Here is a 19,035-nt window from a genome sequence, read left to right as displayed (position 1 = left end):
GCTCCACGTGTTACCACACCCACCGTCCCTGCCGTCAGCCCCCGAGCTGCAGGACTGCACCTTAATCAGTGAAGAGAACAGTTGATGGCTGAAGATGTAAAAAGAGCATTAAGCAGCATTTTTAGTAGTGACGACGACTCTGGACGAGGTGATTTAAAAGCATGAGCTAAAAGACATGAGCAGAGGACAAACAGTTTAAAGTTGCCACCCTGAGATGGATTTAAGTTATGGAATCATTCCATTTTTTTAAAATTAAATTTACTGGGGTGACACTGGTTAACAGGATCATATAGGTTTCCAGTGTACATTTCTATGGTACATGATCGGTATATTGCATTGTGTTCCCAGCACTCAAAGTCAAATCATCTTCTATCCCATGTACTTGACTCCCTTTACCATCCCCTGCCCCCATCCCTCTGGGAACCACAGACTATTGCCTGTGTCTATGAGTTTCAGTTTTATATCCCACATATGAGTGAAATCATATGGTTCTCGGCTTTTTCTGATTTATTTCGCTCAGCATAATATTCTCGAGGTCCATCCATGTTGTTGCAAATGGCAGTACTCCATCTTTTCTTACGGCGGAGTATATTCCCTAGTCTCTGTATTTCAGGGTAGCCAGTCAAGCGCTTTGAAATGAAAATAACTAGTCACTATCACTGGCTCCTTCTATGGAGCAATTCGGCTTTCACGTTGGACTTCGTAGAGTAATGGAGTGCAGACAGGAAAAGTACACAGAAGTCAGTGTTACTCTTTAAAAAGGAGCCCTGGCTGGTTTTTCTCAGAGGTTAGAGCATCAGCCTGCAGACCAATGAGTTGTGGGTTCAACTCCGGTCAAGGGCACGTACCTCAGTTGCAGTTCGTCCCCGACCCTGGCAGGGGTTGTGCAGGAGGCAACCAGTTGATGTCTCTCTCTCACATCGATGTTTCTCTCTCTCCCTCTCTCCCTCTCTCTCCCTTTCTTCCTCTCTTTCCCTCCCTCTCTATGTGAACAAAAATGGAAAAATATCCTCAAACGAGGATTAAAAAAATTTTTTTAATAAAATAAAAAGACAAAAGGAAGATCAACTAAAAGAAAAAGCACACCTATGAAAATGAGGTTAGTCACCCAATGGTAACCCATCATTCAAGAGGAACAGTAACCTGCAGTCAGAGGTAGGAGAGAGGATGCAGAGAAAGATGACAAATCAGGAATATCTCCATTAGAAATCATCCAGAAATATTTCTTACTACTCTCACCAGATGTCAAACATGAGATGTCTGCAACTTCCAAGCTCTCTGACCTTGGGCAAGTCATTTAACCTCTCTGGGTCTGTTTCTTTCCTTGTCAAACGGACAAGATCGTACGGGTACCTGCCTCACCAGGTGGCGGTGAGGACTGGTGAAATGTGTAATGGGCTTTGTGAAATACAAAATGCAACCAAAGTGTGGATTCGCCCATCATTAGGAACAAAATTAATCACCTGCAAATCACAACACTGCTAGCCTCCCCACTCAAAAGCCCCTGAGGATATTTACTGAGACCAGACCTCTTCTCTGTCTTCTCGCGGTGCTGGGGACACTGAGTGACCAGGAAAAGCTAACTAATGAGCAGCAGCCAGGTGCGGGATCTGAAGAAGGCACAGAAGGCAGTTCCCTGCCTTAAGGAACAACTGCAGCTCAATGATCTCCCTCGAAGCAAGGCCCATTCAGAAATGTCTAGAAAACGACAAGCAACAGTACAGTGGCCCTATTTATTCATTCAACAAATCGTTAGCAAGCACCCACTGTTCAACAGGCACCGCTGTCAGTGGCTGGAGATCCACTGTGAACAGCACCAAGCCCTCCCTCGCGGAGCTCACATGGAGACTGGGAGGTGGCAGCTATGGCAAATGGAAGGCGGGGGAGGGGGAGGCCCATTTTACAAATGGAGACCAGGAAGGGCCTCTCAGATAGAGACAGCATTTGAACGGAGCCTTCTAGGTACTGAGGGGGAGGGAGATGGCACATTCAGAAAAGCTGATTCCAGAGAAACAGGGGACAGTCAGGCCCTGAAGCAGGACTTGTCTGGCCTGTTCAAAGAAGAAGGAATGGCAAGGTGATTAGGGCGGCTTCCGAGAAGTGAGGAAGCTGGGAGCCAGATCAGTTCCAGTGCTGTGGGCTTTTACTCTGAAAGTGCTCTTTGAAGCCACTTGGGGGTTAGCACCCATGCAAAGAAAGGTAGGCTTCGACCAGGGTTTAATAATGAAAACTAATACTGAACAACAATATTTACTTTCAAGTTACAATTTAATTTCTATCCTACCTCTTCCAAAAAGATCTGAGATGATTTGTACAGGAATGTAGATAATACAGCCCTGGCCAGTGTGGCTCATTTGGTTGGAGCGTTGTCCTATATACTGAAAGGTCGCAGGTTCAATCGCCATCGGGGCACATATGGAAGACAACCAATCAATGTTCTTTCTTTTCTTTTCTTTTCTTTTCTTTTCTTTTCTTTTCTTTTCTTTTCTTTCTCTCTTTCTTTCTCACTCTCGCTCTCTCTCTCCCCCTTCCTCTCTAAAAAAAAAAAGCATATCCTCAGGTAAGAATTTAAAAAATAAATTAAAAAAAAGGAATGTAGCCCTGGCCAGTTTGGTTCAGTGGTTAGAGCGTTGGCCTGCGGTCCAGAGAGACCCGGGTTCGGTTCCCACTAAGGGCGTGTACCTCGGCTGTGGTTTGTCCCCAGCCCTGGTTGGGTCGTGTGGGTGGCAGCCACTCGATGTGTCCCTTTCACGCCGATGTTTCTCTCTCTCTCTCTCTCTCTCTCTCTTTCTCTCTCTCTCTCTCTCTCTCTCTTCTTCTATCTCCCTCCCACTCTATCTGAACAAAAAGTGGAAAAGTGTCCTCGGGTGAGGATGAAAAAAAAAAAAGAATGTAGATAATACAAATGAGCAAGTGGAACTTGTTAAAGAGACATAGGACAAAACAATGCCATATAAATGTAAAGCACAAGTATGCTGGTCATTTGGGCAAACACAGTTGGACTGAAATGAGTCTCCAAGCTAACTCAGGTTTCTAGCAGCCAATGCAAAAAGGGAAACACGGGCAGTTATATAGTTGTCATTATAAAAAAGATAGATTCCAGTTCCTCTGAAGAAGCAAACTTTAAACAAGTCTTAAATTCTAAAAAGCAATCTTTCATTTAAAACAAGAAGGAAAACATTATACAATATAGTGAACAATGTCTTCAACAATCTTCTGAAAAAAATACATTTTATACACCCATTCCTTATAAGTCATCCAAGAACATAACATTAAAATGCAACTCAGACCTACAGAGTTTGAAAGACCCTGAATACAGTCCAAGTAAAAACTTTTCCAAAGATCCATTTTAATCTATGGATAAAAATGAGGGAATTTATGAGACTAAATGGAGCAAATCATGTTTCATAAATTTCCTGCTCTCAGCAAGCCTTAAAACCATTCAAAATGGCCAGACAGTAGTTGTTTTTAAAAGAGTGTCTACAATGCAAATATTTGGTATTAGAGGGTTAAACATCATAAGCCAGAAAAGCATGCACTAAGGTTGACAACCAATTGTGAAAAATTAAGAGCCTGGCCAGGGCTCCTGCCTGAGCCTCAAGATTTCCTACAGGTAATGACAGACTATCACTATGGGAGCAGTTTGGGTACTTTAACAAAGTAATAAGAGTCCCCAGAGTACCACCGGTTAAGGACTAAATTGTGACACACACCCCCATTCATAAGTTGAAGCCTTAACTCCCAATGTGACTATATTTGGAGATACGGTCTATAAAGAAGGTAATGAAGATGAAGGAAGGTCTTAAGGAACTGGGCATCCTGATCAGAGGAGGAGGAAACACAAGACACCCTCCCTCTGCACATACTCAGAGAGGACAGTCCACGTGGGGGCACTATGAGAAGGTGGCCATTTACAAGTCAGGAAGAGAGCCCTCACCAGAAACCCAGCCTGCAAGTACCTTGATCCTGGACTTCTAGCCTCCAGAACCGTGAGAAAATAAATGTCTGTTGTTTAGGCCACCCAGTCCGTGGTCCTGTTAGGCGCCCTGAGCAGACTACCACATCACCCTGTAAAGCGCAGGCAGCATTATTGTCGTTGGGTAAATTCTCAAGAGAGATGCTATCAGTCACCCTCCCTTAGCCATAGGAACACAGTTTCTTGGCAAATCCACAAGAATTAGCTGCCTGATACAGCCTCAGATAACTAAACTAATTAACCTGCTATAAGAAATATTTAACATAAGACACCTGAATTTTGAAAACACCTGCAGAATAATTAGCATTAAGTCATGCTTTCTAAAAACAGTTAATAGGCTAAACTATCTACTAAGGGCATTCCTTGTTGGCATCCAGTGACCCCTCCTCCAGGAATAATAAAGATTAACAAACAATTCATGAAAATCCCTTCAAGCAACTCTGAAAAGCGAATTAGAAGTAAGGCTCCACATATCTCCAAATCACTTAGCAGAAAGGACAGCTCTATAGGACACAATCTATGACAAGAATCAAATCTCCTCAGCGATCCCCATTCTGGAAGGTGAGACAATGGGGCCACTGAGCGACAAACTGGATGTCACGAGCCACTGCGCTTCTCGCTCACCAAACACCTGCGCCCCTCAATCAGCGCCACCTTCTCTCTCGTCAGGACAATTCTAACTAAATTCTGTGACTGCATTTTGGAAAGGGCAGTAGACAAGGAGTCGTCTTCATTCCCAAAATATTCTAACATCATAAAGGCAAAAATTGAATATTTTAAAACTCTCAACAAATACTCAAAAGTTAACTGACTTCAGAACCCCATTCCAAGCAGGACAAAAATTAACTATTAGCTTATTAATCTTTCTAGAACATAATGTTCTTTTTTGTCATTGATCCCAACACAAGGAAAAAAGAGAGCTGACATAATTTTTCAAAACATTACCTTATTTTCTGCCCCAAAATGCTTTTAACCAGAAGATATTAGGTTACACTATTAGATCTATTTAATCCTTATTTCAAAGAGTGCGCATCAGATTTTTTCCCCCTTTAAAATGCAACATATGTGCCCTGGCCAGTTTGGCTCAGCGGATGAGCGTCGGCCTGCGGACCAGAGAGTCCCGGGTTCGGTTCCCACTAGGGGCACATACCACAAAAATAAAAATAAAAAATAAAATGCAACATATGTTTCCTAATAGCAACATATGCCTACTTTGTCAGTACGGGAACTAAAGGCAATGTTAAGTACCAGTGCGTTGAGTGAAAGCAGGAACGGAAGAGGAGAAAAAGAGATTGCTAAGAATATAAACACTTAGTGTAATACTCTCCAGGTCCCTCCATGTCATCTCAAAGGGTAAGATCTCTCTTCTTTACAGCTGCATAGTACTCCATTGTATCAATGTACCATCGCTTTTTTTACCCGCTCATCTACTGATGGACACTTGGGCTGTTTCCAAGGTCTTAGCTATTGTAAACAGCACTGCTAAGAACACAGGGGTGCATATATTCTCCCTGACTGGTGTTTCAGGCTTCTTAGGATATATTCCAAGAAGTGGGATCACTGGGTCCAATGGCAGTTCCATTTTTAATTTTTTGAGATAACACCATACTGTTTTCCATAGTGGCTGCACCAGCCTGCATGCCCACCAGCAGTGTACCAGAGTCCCCTTTTCTCCACAGCCTCGCCAACACTTGTTTGATGATTTGTTGATGGTGGCCATTCTGGCAAATGAGAGGTGATACCTCATAGTCGTTTTAATTTGCATCTCTCTGATGATTAATAAATTAAGCCAGTCAGAGAAAGACAAGTACCCCATGATCTCACTTATTTCTGGAATATAATGAACAAAATAAGCTGACAATTAGAATAGATCCAGAGACATGGAAGTAAGGAACAGACTGACAAACTGCAGAGGGAAGGGAGTTGGGAGGGGGGGAGATAAACCAAAGAACTTATATGCATATAAGCTTAACCAATGGACACAGACAATATGGGGAAGGCAGGAGGGAGGGTGGTTGTGGGGAAGAAGGGGCCAATGGGGGGGAAAAAGAGGGAACATCTGTAATCCTTTCAACAATAAAGATTAAATAAATAAATAAAACTCTAAAAGAAGGCAGGAAAGGAAAAACAAAGGAACAAAAAATACAAGAGACAAAGAGAAAATAAGTGTAACCTGGCAGACTTATTAACTCAAACCATAGCAATAATTACATTAAATGTTAATGGATTAAACTCCCAATAGAAATGGGACCAATAAAGCCAGACTTTTTAGTTCTCAAAAAAAAAAAAGAATATAAGCATTAACCATACAAGCTGAGAATGAGGTCTTCAAAGACTTTTTTATACTAAACAGAGCATTCTGTGTATGAGTAGTCTAGTAATACTTCCAATGAATTATAAGAATAACAAACCCTCATAATTCTGAGTTTGCATTTTAAAAATCACACATTATAGTCAATTATGCACTACAATTGCTTGTTTCTTAATTCTCTTATTAGAGCCCACAAAATACAAGATAATCCCATCCCAATGGATAGCAATTCACAATGACAAACAAGTGCCTCTGAAAAAGTTTTCTGATGCATAAAAACATCCCTCAACTCAGCACAAAGAGATTCATTTACTACCAAGTGACAGTAAGCAATTTCTGCTTTGAAGTCAATTGAAAATTCACTGGTGTCTTGCTTCAGACAGCACTTAGGGCCAATTACTACACCAAACACATGCAGTTTTTCAATATTTCAATTAACTCGGTTGTACAAAACACTTCTGGAGACAAAGAGCTATAGATCTTGTAACCAACAGAGAAGGCCATTATCTAAAATTAAGTAAAATCACCCCCACTAATGCATAAAACTGAGTCCAGGGTGGACAAAGTCAAGTTAAAATCCGCCCCTGCCCTTGCTGAACCGAGCTGCCTCCTTCCCCTCTTCCATTTCAAGCCCCATGTCCTCCCTAAAGCTTTGTCCACCGTGATCTTATTTTTCACCTGCAGTGGAATGTTTTTGTTAGAGCATTTGGTCATTTTAAGGGTGTATGCTACTGCCTAATGTGGAATTTCTGGTGAGTTCCTCAGAAGCTATGTTTTCTAAGATATTAACAGGTGTTATGTGGTAATATTTAGAAATTCTGGATTACACATATTAAAGGTTTCTTAACTACAGATGCCCAGGGGACATTAATATGTTAATGTGCAAGGTACTTCCGGGAGGGAGGATGGCAAAGTAGTGGCTGAATGGACAGAACATGAAGCTATATTATTTAATATTTCTGCAATTTATTAATCCACAGAACCTAGTCCTCCCCACCCTCTCCCTTCTCCCCACCATATAACATATATAAGCACACATACACACAATTTTATGAAAATTTTCAAACACGTACAAAATTAAGACACCTGTTGAATAAACCCAGCTTCAACCAACTAAACATATTCCAATCTTGTTTCAGCTTTCACTGACTCAAATCTTCTTCCCCAATTATTTTGAAGCAAATCCTAGACACATCATTTTTATTGGTATATATTTCAGTATGTATTGCTTAAGAGTAAACTTTAAAAACAAACAGCCTTGGCTGGTTTAACTCAGCGGTTAGAGCATCAGCCCCAGACCAAGGAGTCCTGGGTTCAATTCCAGACAAGGGCACGTGCCTTGGTTGAGATTCGTCCCTGGCTCCGATTGGGGTCATACAGGTAGCAACCAACTGATGTGTCTCTCTTACATCGATGTTTCTCTCTCTCGCTCGCTCTCTTTTCCTCCCTCCCTCCCGCTCTATCTGAAGATAAATGGAAAAATATCCTCAGGTGAGGATTAAAAATAAGTAAATAAAAATAAACAAAGCCACAATGCCAGTATTTCAGCTTTTTAAAAAAGTTAAAATGCTAATCTTTTTTTATAAGTGCATTAGAATCATCTGGAAAACAAGGCAGATTCTGGTGGGTCATGTGGTGACTGATATCCTGTATTTCTAACAAGCTCTCAAGTTGTATTTTGAGTATAAAACAATGTTGCCCATAACACAATGACAGGAACCAAGTTTTAAATAGAAAACCACCTTTGAATTATGTGCCACTGTATTTTTTTTTCAACAGCTTTACACAAAATTTTAAAAGAATAGAAAAAGTCAGAAAAGGTTCTCCTAAGGATCTTAACATTTTCTTACTAAGTCCAATGGTACAACAATTTTCCCTTATAACTTCCTATTAAATGGTAAGTTTCCATGTTTTTCAAGGTGACATTCCCTACAAATAAAGAAGTGGCAACCAAATGACCAAGGCCATAACCCATCTCGTGGTTTGAAAGCAGTTCAGGATGTAAGAAGCAACAGAGAAGGCGACAGGGAGCAGAGGTCATCACTGCAAACTGGAAAATGCAAGCACAGGTTGCAACCATGCAAACAAAACCACCAACAAAAAGAGGCAAAATATGATGCCACCCAAAGAAAACCCATTTACCAGCTCCGTGAGACCTCGGGCAAACAATTAACAATACTATCAGTCATTAAGTAAGCAAAGCAGAAAAGAACTATATTCTTAAAAATAAAGAAATACAGAAACAGATACATAAACGTTCCAAATCATTTCTAAGAGCTCTGAAGGAAAAGTTCTGAAAAAGTACTATATGAATTAAAGGTATTAAACTGTTTAATTGAATATACCACAAAATACTGAAAAATCAGAAAGACAAGCAGTGCCAAGATATCTAGTTCACTTTCATGCCAAAACTTCATATACACGTTTGATTAACTTACTCTTCCTCTCTGAGCATATGCAACCATCTGAAACAACTACTCACAGAAAACCGAAACCGGTTTCAAACTTGGACATCAAGGCAGTTAGAGCTTGCAGGGCAGAGCTGTGGGAGGAATGAGTGTTCCCCACAGCACTCCGAGACCTGCGGGGGGCTACCTGAGTCTTCAGCAAGACACCATCAGCGCATGCGTGGGAGGAAAAGACTCAAGGCCAGGAAAAGAACCACCTGAGAGAATTAACTGGCGCAATGATCTGAAATCATACCAGCCAGAGTAAAAACTCTCATCATTAAGAACATTGGGAGGAGTACTCAAAAGGATTTTGCTATCTTGGTGAGACAAAACTGGCCCTAGACTAAATGCTGCTCTGTTCCCAATTAGACAAATTTAAAACAAGACATGAAAAGACCACATTGTTCCCAAGTAACTTAACAACAACCCAGAACAAAGCTCAAGAATATTTATAGGAAAATAAAGACAGCCGTATCAGTACCCAACAAGGTAAAATCTACGATATCTAGCATCCAAAACATAGAAGACATGTAAAGGAAGGGGGGGAGGGAACATTAATCAGCTCAAAAGTAACCCAAAAATAAAACAGATGGTAAAATTGGTAAACAAGAACATTAAAACATTTATGTATTGATACCTGTATTCCATATGTTCAAGAAGCGACATTAAATATATATTTTTTAACCCACACACCCAAATCAAACTTCTAGAGATCAATACTACAAACCATAAAAATTACATGACATGGAATTAACAGATTAGGAATTGTACAAAAGATTCTCGAATTTGAACACACAACAACACAAACTATACAAAAGAAAACACCAAGAAAAAAAGACTGGGGAAAAACTAATGAACCTCAGCATCCAATGAGCTGTGGGACAATGTGCAGTAGCCTAAAAACACTTAGAGATAAATAGGACAAAAAACATGAAGACTTAGACATTGAAATCAATGTTAAAACTAACTGCTGAGCCTGGCCTGTGTGGCTCAGTGGTTGAGTGTCAACCCATGCACCAAAAATTGCTGGTTCGATTCCCAGTTAGGGCACACGCTCAGGTTGTGTGCCAAATCCCCAGTGGGGGACATGCAGGAGGCAGCCGATCGATGTTCTCTCTCATCGATGTTTCTCTCTCTCTTTCCCTCTCCCTTCCTCTCTCTCTAAAATCAGTAAAGAAAAAAAATTTTTTTAATAAATAACTGCTGAAAGAAATTTTTAAAAATTAAATGGAGAGATATACCCTGTTCATGGATCAGAAGACTCAATACTGTTAAGGTGTCAATTCTCCCATGTTAATCTGTACAGTCAATGCAATCCCAACCAAAATCCCATTGGGTTTTACTGCAGAAACTGAGTAGCTAGTTCTGAAATTGATATAGAAACGCAAAGGACCTAGAACAGCCAAAATACGTTTTATTTTTTATTTATTATTTTATCCTCACCCGAAGACATTCTTTTTGCATTTATCTTCAGATAGAGTGGGAGGGAGTGAGGGAGGAAGAGAGAGAAAAACATTGAGTGGTTGCCACCCACACGACTCCAACCAGGGTCGGGGACAAACTGAAACTGAGGTACATGCCCTTAGCAGGAACCAAACCTGGGAACCAAACCCGGGAATCTCCGATCCACAGGCCGACGCTCTAACCGCTGAGCCAAACCGGCTAGGGCCAAAATAACTTTAAAAAAGTAGAATACAGTTAAAGAGCTTATATTATGCATCTTCACAACTTATAAACGCAGTAATCAAGACTACTGTGGTATTGTCATCAAGATAAGAAGATGAATGAAACAGACTAAAAGTCAAGACATAGACCCAACTCTGGTTGGTTTGGCTCAGCAGTTAGTTATTTTTGCCGTGGTTGGCCTGGATCACTGGTTAGAGCATCAGCCCCCACACCAAAGGGTCATGGGTCTGATTCCTGGTCAAGAGCATAAACCTGGGTTGCAGGTTTGATCCCTGGCCCCGATCAGGGTTGTGTGGGAGGCAACCAATCGATGTTTCTCTCTCTCTCTCTCTCTCTCTCTCTCTCTCTCTCTCCCCCCCTCCCTCCCTCCCTCCCTCCCTCCTTTCCACTCCATCTAAAAAAAAAAAAAAAAAATCAATGCAAAAATATCCTCAGGTAAGAATAAACAAACAAACAAAAAAAGACATAGACCCACATTAATCAACTGATTTTTGACAAAGGTACACAAAATATTCAGTGAAGAAAGGATAGTCTTTTCAGTGAATGGTGTTGAAACAAGAGGATATCCTTACACACACACACAGAAAGTGAAAAAAATTGACAGGGATGTTGGAAATGCTGTCTATCTTGATGTGGGTAGTAGATATACAGGTAACAATTCATGAAGGCATATACTTAACATGTGTACACTTTACTATACGTATGTACACCTAAAAAAGGGAGACAAAATAAGCATATAAGTTAGTATATAGACAAGATCCCATATTTATTTTTAAAAATAATTATTTCTATCAATCCACCCAACATTTCATATAAACTGAGAGAAAAAGAGAGAGAGAGAGAACGCAAACGCATGAGAGATATGTCTGGAATTAGGTTCATCTAATTTCAATAAAGGAAACTTATGGAGGATAAAGTTTGAAATAAGTTTTTTCATCTTCACATCTTTCTGCATTTCCATTGTTTGAATTCCTTTAATGAGTGCATACTATTTTTATAACAATACGGTGATTTTTTTAAAAACTGGAAGCAGAGTTATTAAGAGTAGTTAATTCTAGATGAAGAGAATATGAGTAATTTATATTTTCTTCTCTGTAATTTTCTATATTTTTAATTCTCCCACTTAAAAAGTATTTATATAACTACAAAGATTACATATTAACATGAAAAATTTTTGTTATGCTAAAAAAAATGCTAACTTTGTTATAATTACAACTATTATCCTTGTATGTATGTGGACAGGATCCACATAAAAACCTTAAAAAGGGAAACCAGGAAGTATTTTGGGAAACGAGATTGTTGGACAACGTTTCTCTTTTATGACTATATTTTTTACAAATCTGTGTGATACAAGTTTTATAAAGGAAATCGGAATGTTGCAATGATGAGTGTGCATAGAACGAGAACAAGCATGACACACTGCTGAAGATCCTACATATATTTAACAATGAGGAAAAGATCGCCTTTTCAACAAATAATGGTAGAACTACTGGACATCCACATGCAAAAAAATGAATCTAGACACAGAACTCAGACTCTTCACAAAAATTAACTCAAAATCGATAATAGAGCTAAATATAAAACACAAAATATAAAACTCCTAGTAAGTAACAGAAAATTTAGATGACCTTAGGTATGGCAATGACTTTTAGATACAACATCAAAGACACAATCAATTAAAGAAATAATTGATAAGCTGGGCTTTATTAAAATTAAAAACTTCTGCTCTGGAAAAGGCACTATCAAGAGAATGAGAACACATTCCACAGACAGAAAAAATATTCACAAAACACATATATCCAGATACATCCAACAACAGTGTCTAAATGATAGTGAAACACTCCCCTCTTAATTTTTTAGTACAGCATAGTTAATAAAGGTAATCAACAAAAATTTCCCATTTCTGCCCTGGCCAGTTTGGCTCAGCGGTAGAGCGTCGGCCTGCAGTCCAGAGAGACCCGGGTTCGGTTTCCGCTAAGGGCTTGTACCTCAGTTGCAGTTTGTCCCTGGCCCTGGTTGGGTGAGGATTTAAAAAAAAAAAAAGTATACATAGTATGATCCCATTTGTTTAAAGAATATATATTATATATAACCTTCATGAGTATTTCTTACATATACATAAATTCACAAGCAATGTTATACTAACATATTATATATCCCTTGTTAAGATTATACATTCGCACATACATAAACATAGTCCTATATTTTCCTCCTGGAAACCACAAGACACGTAACAGGGTTATGGTTCAGGAAGAAAATGAACAAAAAGTCTTCACTTCTTTTAATTTTGCTCCTCTTCAAATATTTAATTTTTTAAATATGTGATATTAATTTTAGAAAATTATGCATATAATTTTAGAAATCAAATGTAGAATTTTTTAATGCTAGCAAGGGTGAGCTAGGCAAAGAGATCACAGGCCCTTCAGTTTGCTTGCTTAGAGTCTTTGTGTCTGTAATCTAACAAATATGTGTTATGTTTTGTCAGTTTGTGTTTTGTTTTACATACACATATAAGCACACATATATTTAAATCTAGCTTCTTTAGCTGACTCTCAAATTATCAAATAATAACCATCTAAATTCAGCTACACAGGTTCGCTGGGTGCAAAGAGAACACGCCCACAACGGGAATCAAACACTGACCAACCTGGCAAGGACAGTTCTGGAGGAAAATTAACATAAGCTGATGGCTACCTGGCAAACATTAAAATCTAGTTTCCAACCAGAGAAGCTGCAGAGCCTAAAAATAAGGAAATAAACATTTGAGAGCTTTCTCTATGCCCCACTATACTAGGCACTTTCATATAGTCTTATTTAATTTTCCCAAAAACCAGAGATCATATTATTACCCCATTTTACAAATAAGAAACTAAGACATGGTGGTTTAAGTAAATGGTCCCTGGGCTACTTTATTTATTTATTTTTTATTTTATTTTATTTTTTTATCCTCACCCAAGGACGTTTTTACATTTTTTGTTCAGATAGAGTGGGGAGAGAGAGAGAGAGAGAGAAACATGGATGTGAAAGAGACACATCGAGTGGTTGCCACCCGCATGACCCAACCAGGGCTGAGGACAAACTGCAACCGAGGTACATGCCCTTAGCGGGAACCGAACCCGGGTCTCTCTGGACCGCAGGCCGACGCTCTACCGCTGAGCCAAACCGGCCAGGGCCACGGCTACTTTACATGGACAATACAGTAAGTTTCTACTAACTACACAGCACCTCCCACTGAACACTGTGACCACATCTACCTACAAGCAATGGCTTGAAAAAACCTGACCAATCACCCAACATTAAAACCATATGTCTTCAAGCCTTCAAGAAACGCCAATAAAAAATCACACATGAGGTTAGTAACTACAACATGGGTTCCTAAAATATTAATTCTGCCTTTTTAGCCAGAAAAAAGAAAAAGAATTTGTTGTTGTTGTTTTGCCCCTTGAGTGCACATACACTGTCAGGTGTCCCAGGACTTCCAGAAAGTTGAAGAAGTGTTTAATCTCCAGGTATTCTAGTAGTAATTTTCAAACTGCACCACTAGTGACAAGACCCCCCAGGGTACAAAGAGAACTAGAAACCTTATGAGATCGTCTCAAATAGAGACAAGGTGGTGCAGGAGGTAACAGACTACCTAGCACAACTTCCAGGACTCTGCTCGGAACAGTGTCCATACACCTTTCCCGCCACAAACTGGGTCATGGACCTCGAAGCTGTGTGTTCAAAGCTCTCATCAAAGCCTGGACCCCTTCAACAAAGTGTGACCAAAATACTCTCTGAGGAATCTAACAAATGTTCACAACAAAGGATTTGCTAAGTTTCTGAATTTCCATCTTCTGTGAAAACCTGAAAGTTGATGAAAACGCGAGCCTTCAACTGCCTTCAAACCTCCTTGACATCTGTAACCAGAGCCTGTCTGCAAAAGCTCGGCTCTGAGGTTTCAGAAGGTTTCCTCAAGTCCCAGCCAAGTTTGTCTTGCCAATTAAACCGGCTATTAAAGACCAACTTATAAAGAGAAGGGAGTCAACGTTTAATTGGAAAGCAAATCACCTAACAGTAAGTGGTAGACACATTTCCCAATTAAAAATCTGACAAGAACGCACAAAAAGAAAATAGTATCTCCCAAATGCCGTTGTGCTTATTTCCTGTTTAGACAAGCTTCCTGCTCCAACTTCACACCAAACACAAGGTTAGGGGGCAGGGGTGGAAGACCAGTAGGAAAGTAGGAAAATGCTGTGGGTGCGCATGGGCATAAAAATGTCCACACTGTACATCAGCAGGTAATCAGGACTCTGTCCACCAGATTAGTTCCGTTTTAAGGGGCCAGTGGCGACTTAAAACCAAAACCTGCAGTTAGCAGCCCCGGACAGACTCAATCCTAAGCATCAAAGCCCCACCTCACAACCTGAGGTCTCTTCTGCAAAGCCCAGGGAGTATGGCCTCCCAAACATCTTTCTGTCTTGAATTTTTTTTTTAGTACTTTTTAAATGGTTAGAATTTCATGTATTAGCCTCAAAGTACTTTTAAAAATACCCATCTGCCAAATGTAATCCTTTCATTACAATTACACTATACTTCACCTTTAAATTACTTTCATAGACTACCACACTAGCAAAATAGAGTCATTATTTAACTATTTGGTACCATAGTTAGAAACAGTGGTGAGATTTGGATATTCCATATCTACACCTACTCTGTCCTTAGGTCAAACCCTTATTCACCTGTACTTTTTTTTTTTATCCAGTATTAAAAGGCAACTGTAACAATAAATGTTCCTCTAACATTCACTATTCAGAAGAGAAAAACAACTGGCTCGGTGTTTTAAAAATATAAAGCAAACTAAGTAAACTTTTCAAAGGACAGTGGACTCCTTCACTATCAAGTAATTTACTGTGACAAAATGATAGGTCCAAGGAAATATGAAAGCCAACTGGCACATACAGTTCCAGGAATCCTCTAGATGTAGCCCAGATTTCATCAACATGAGTCAAAACCGGTTTTTCTTTTTGAGGCTGGTTGCCAACGCAACCAGGAAAGCTACAGTCTTTGCAAAAGAAAGTTTGGAAAGAAGTTAAGGATAAGAGAAGGTAATCAAAGTTTTATACCAGGAATTAAGAATCATGAGTGCAATGTTGCAAGAAGGGTAACACAGAGAAACTGAAAGATAGACAAAGCCACAACTAGAGTGACAGAACAATTTACTAATAAGAAATATACATACCCATTTGTAGGTTTTTTTTCCAGTTTTATTGAAATGACATATAACACTGTATTCATTTAAGCTAAACATGATTTATGCGTATGTCTCAAAATGATTATCATAGTAAATTTATTTAACATCTATCACCTCACAGTTTTTTTTATCCTCACCCGAGGGTATTTTTCCATTTTTTGTACAGATAGAGTGGGAGGGAGAGAGAGGGAGGGAGAGAGAGAGAGAAACATCGACGTGAAGGGACACATCGAGTGGCTGCCACCCGCACGACCAACCAGGGCCGGGGACAAACTGCAACCGAGGTACGTGCCCTTAGCGGGAACCAAACCCGGGTCTCTCCAGACCGCAGGCCGACGCTCTAACCGCTGAGCCAAACCGGCCAGGGCTATCACCTCACAGTTTAAATGTTTGCTTGTGATGAGAAATTTTAACATCTATACTCTTAGCTACTACATTCTGTTCCCTGAAGTACTCTCCTCCGACTCTCCCCCATCCTACACACCAAAGTAATATTACCATCTTCCTCTCATTCACTGCCATTGTTTATGAAATTTAAACCACTGGGTATGTTCAAAAGCACATCAGGGAGGAAACAACAAGAGAGTTAGCAACAGCCTCACTCCAACCCCGAAACTCCCCTGTGACTCAAAGAAATGTTGATATATGAACATCAACATTCTGACACCAACAAAGTCAGTCCTAAAAAGGTGACATGTAGACATGAACCCCTATCCTTACCCCAAATGCTAGATGTACACACTCCATTTATAGCATGCTGGTAACAGATATAAGGAAGAAAAATGAAAACAATAATATGCAGCAGAAGTCAGAGTAAGAAAATGCCTAGAACTAAATCGTGGTGATAATGTGAAGGTAATACATATGGGCATAAGAAGTGGATAGATAATCACAAAATCACACTCCACAGCACCCAGCATTTGGAAATTTCCCCTGGGAAACACAAAGGCAACCAAAAGCAATGCATATTTTTGAATTGGTATCAGTAAAAAAGCTTTAGTATATTTTTATGCTTTTTTTCAAATATGGGTAAATTTAACTGCATTTAGGAAAACTAATATATAGCATAAAAGAAATGGGTAAAACCTACGGAATCAAAAGTACACCAGTGAGATGGTCCATTTGTATATAGATGCTAACTTCCCTAATTCCCCATTCTACTTTCACTGGAAGTAATCACTCCTCCTAGATTCCCATCATATCCCATCTGTCTCTTCTAATTTCATGTCGTAGTTGCTACCTAGATATTTTATCCCTCAAATATCCCTGCTATAACATCGTTATAAATATAGTCTACTGGAACAGCATGTCAAATTAGTCTTTGCAAAACTCAGGGCATTCACTCATTCATTAAATAAATATTTCCAAAGTATGTATAAGTGCTAGGCACCATACTACATATAGGCAATAAATATGTACTGTTTCAATGAATATTGACTGCAAGGCAGAAAAAAAAAAGTTCGAAAAAGAATCCCAATAAATCATATATTTCCACGAGGGATTAGGATGGGAAGGGAAGCTACAAATATTCTAATATCATGAAACATCTACACTACCTGTGAATTGTCACAGCAAGAAAATGTGTCCACAATAGAACAGCAATTCCTCTGCATGGCCTACCAAGTATATTAAGTATTTCCATACAGAGAATTGTCATCTTAACCATTTAAAAAATTTTGTAATAAGGATTTAATATGCCATAATCTTAAACTAGAGGTCCCAAAATAACACCCATGAGGCAGGTCTTTATAAGTCCAGGAATGACAGGCTGTTTTAAAAGTTCGATCTGTTCATTCATTCAAGAGCTTATTAAGTACCAGATACTTGTTGGGCCTGGTTTTAAAAAGATAAGACACTCCTAGACCCCTCTAAGAACTCAACCAAAAGTTTGGCATAGGTGTGTGTTGGGAGCGGAGATGGGGGGGCGGGGTTCACGTTTTATTTTATGGAAAATACCCAAGTTGAAATTCAAATGTCAACAACAAAAACGTGTCGTGTTTTATTCCGGTTGTTTTTAGGCACACCCTCTATCATTTTTAATGGTACTTGAAAGGGTTCCCCCATCCTCAATTTATTTCACTTATAAAGAAAAAAAGAAAAGCCAATAAAAGGCCCACCACTCCCACTATATATATTCTGGGAAAATAATGTGTATAGAGGGTAACTTGAAATTTGTTTCTTTTCTTTCTTTCCTTCTTAAGGAACAAACCTATCCTTAAGGATAGGAAGGAAGAACAAAAACCGAAAATGGATATATGCCTTCAAACCCACAGCCCTTCTGCCAGCTCACTACAGGCTCCTGCATGAGAGGCCGTGGCCATTCACAGGTGGCTGGAGGTATCCAAAGAGTGACAACACAATCTGCAACTCGTGACAGGCGGCTCCGGACTTCGGGGCCTTACACCCCGAGTCCGGGAAACAAAACACCTTCCTGGGTGAGCGCTGCAGAAGGCAATCAACAAACCACCGTGCTGGGCTAACCACACACACCTGGCTTTCTCTACCAAGCCCGGAACAGCAGGCTGGTAGGGCCTGGGCCCCCTAATGGGAAGCTCTGGCCCTAAAGACAAGACTGGGGCGAGGCTCCTCCCTCTAGCCCAGCCCCAGAGAAAAGGGGGGCTGTAGGGGCCCTGGGATGGGCTGGGGGGAGGCAAGGAGGGAAGGGAAGGGTGGGCAGGGTGGAACCCAGCTAACCCTTCCCGCTACCAAAGCGGAGGTCGAGCCGCTGCCCGCTGCCCCCTGTCCCCTGACCCTGCCTCCTGCCTCCCTCACCTGATCACAGAGATGAGCAGCCCCGAGGGGTCTTTGCTTTTGCTGACTGTGCTTCTGTATTTCCCACCAGCTGCTTCTGCCGCCATCTTGGTAACGGGCGGACAACCTGTGGGCTGCAGGGAAGTGAAGGCGACGTGAACTCTGAAATTGATCTCTCCGGAGAGTCCACCAATGGGAGAAGAGGAGTTCTGTGAACCTCTCTTCCAGTGGCTGGGATGAGGGGGCGGGATCCAGGCGGCACGTTTCCAGGCGGACGCGCGCGCTAGGCACTCTGGGAATTGTAGTTTTCCTTCCGCGGCTGCTGGGCGCGGAGGAAGCCAAAGGGAGGATGCTTGGGGAAGTCTCCTAATGAGTGTCTTATATTTGTCCCGATCTTCGGCTTTTTTTTTTTGTTTCCTTACTTTTAGAATTATCAGTTTTTTTAAGTCAAATTTATCCGACGATGACACCGTGTGTGTGTGTGTGTGTGTGTGTAGGGGTGTATTTCATTGGGGCGTGGAAGATATGTCCTTGATGTCTATGTGCAAAATTTGACTTCAAACACAGCGGTGTGTTTTTTAATCCAGTAAAATGCGAAAGTGACTAGAGAAAGAAATTTTCTTTAATA

General features: G+C 40.4%; 1 protein-coding gene across 22 annotated transcripts in view; it reads right to left on the bottom strand.

Moving 5' to 3' along the window:
• Positions 1 to 18,537, bottom strand: part of EXOC4 (exocyst complex component 4) — a 761,664-nt gene extending 743,127 nt beyond the window's left edge. For 21 of the 22 annotated variants that reach the window (XM_036247080.1, XM_036247079.1, XM_036247078.1 and 18 more), the window contains exon 1: positions 18,429 to 18,533. In XM_036247080.1, coding sequence (XP_036102973.1) covers positions 18,429 to 18,514 — 86 coding nt within the window. In that variant the 5' untranslated portion in view covers positions 18,515 to 18,533. Of the gene's footprint in view, positions 1 to 18,428 lie in introns of all 22 variants that reach the window. The other variant, XM_036247077.1, reaches the window with a different exon arrangement.
• Positions 18,538 to 19,035: the final 498 nt, after the last annotated feature.

The sequence above is a fragment of the Molossus molossus genome, unplaced genomic scaffold (genome assembly GCF_014108415.1).
Source record: "Molossus molossus isolate mMolMol1 unplaced genomic scaffold, mMolMol1.p scaffold_m16_p_7, whole genome shotgun sequence".
In the NCBI taxonomy this organism is placed as follows: domain Eukaryota; kingdom Metazoa; phylum Chordata; class Mammalia; order Chiroptera; family Molossidae; genus Molossus; species Molossus molossus.
Note: the sequence above shows the minus strand (reverse complement) of the source record. Positions and strands in the feature narration are given on the sequence as shown.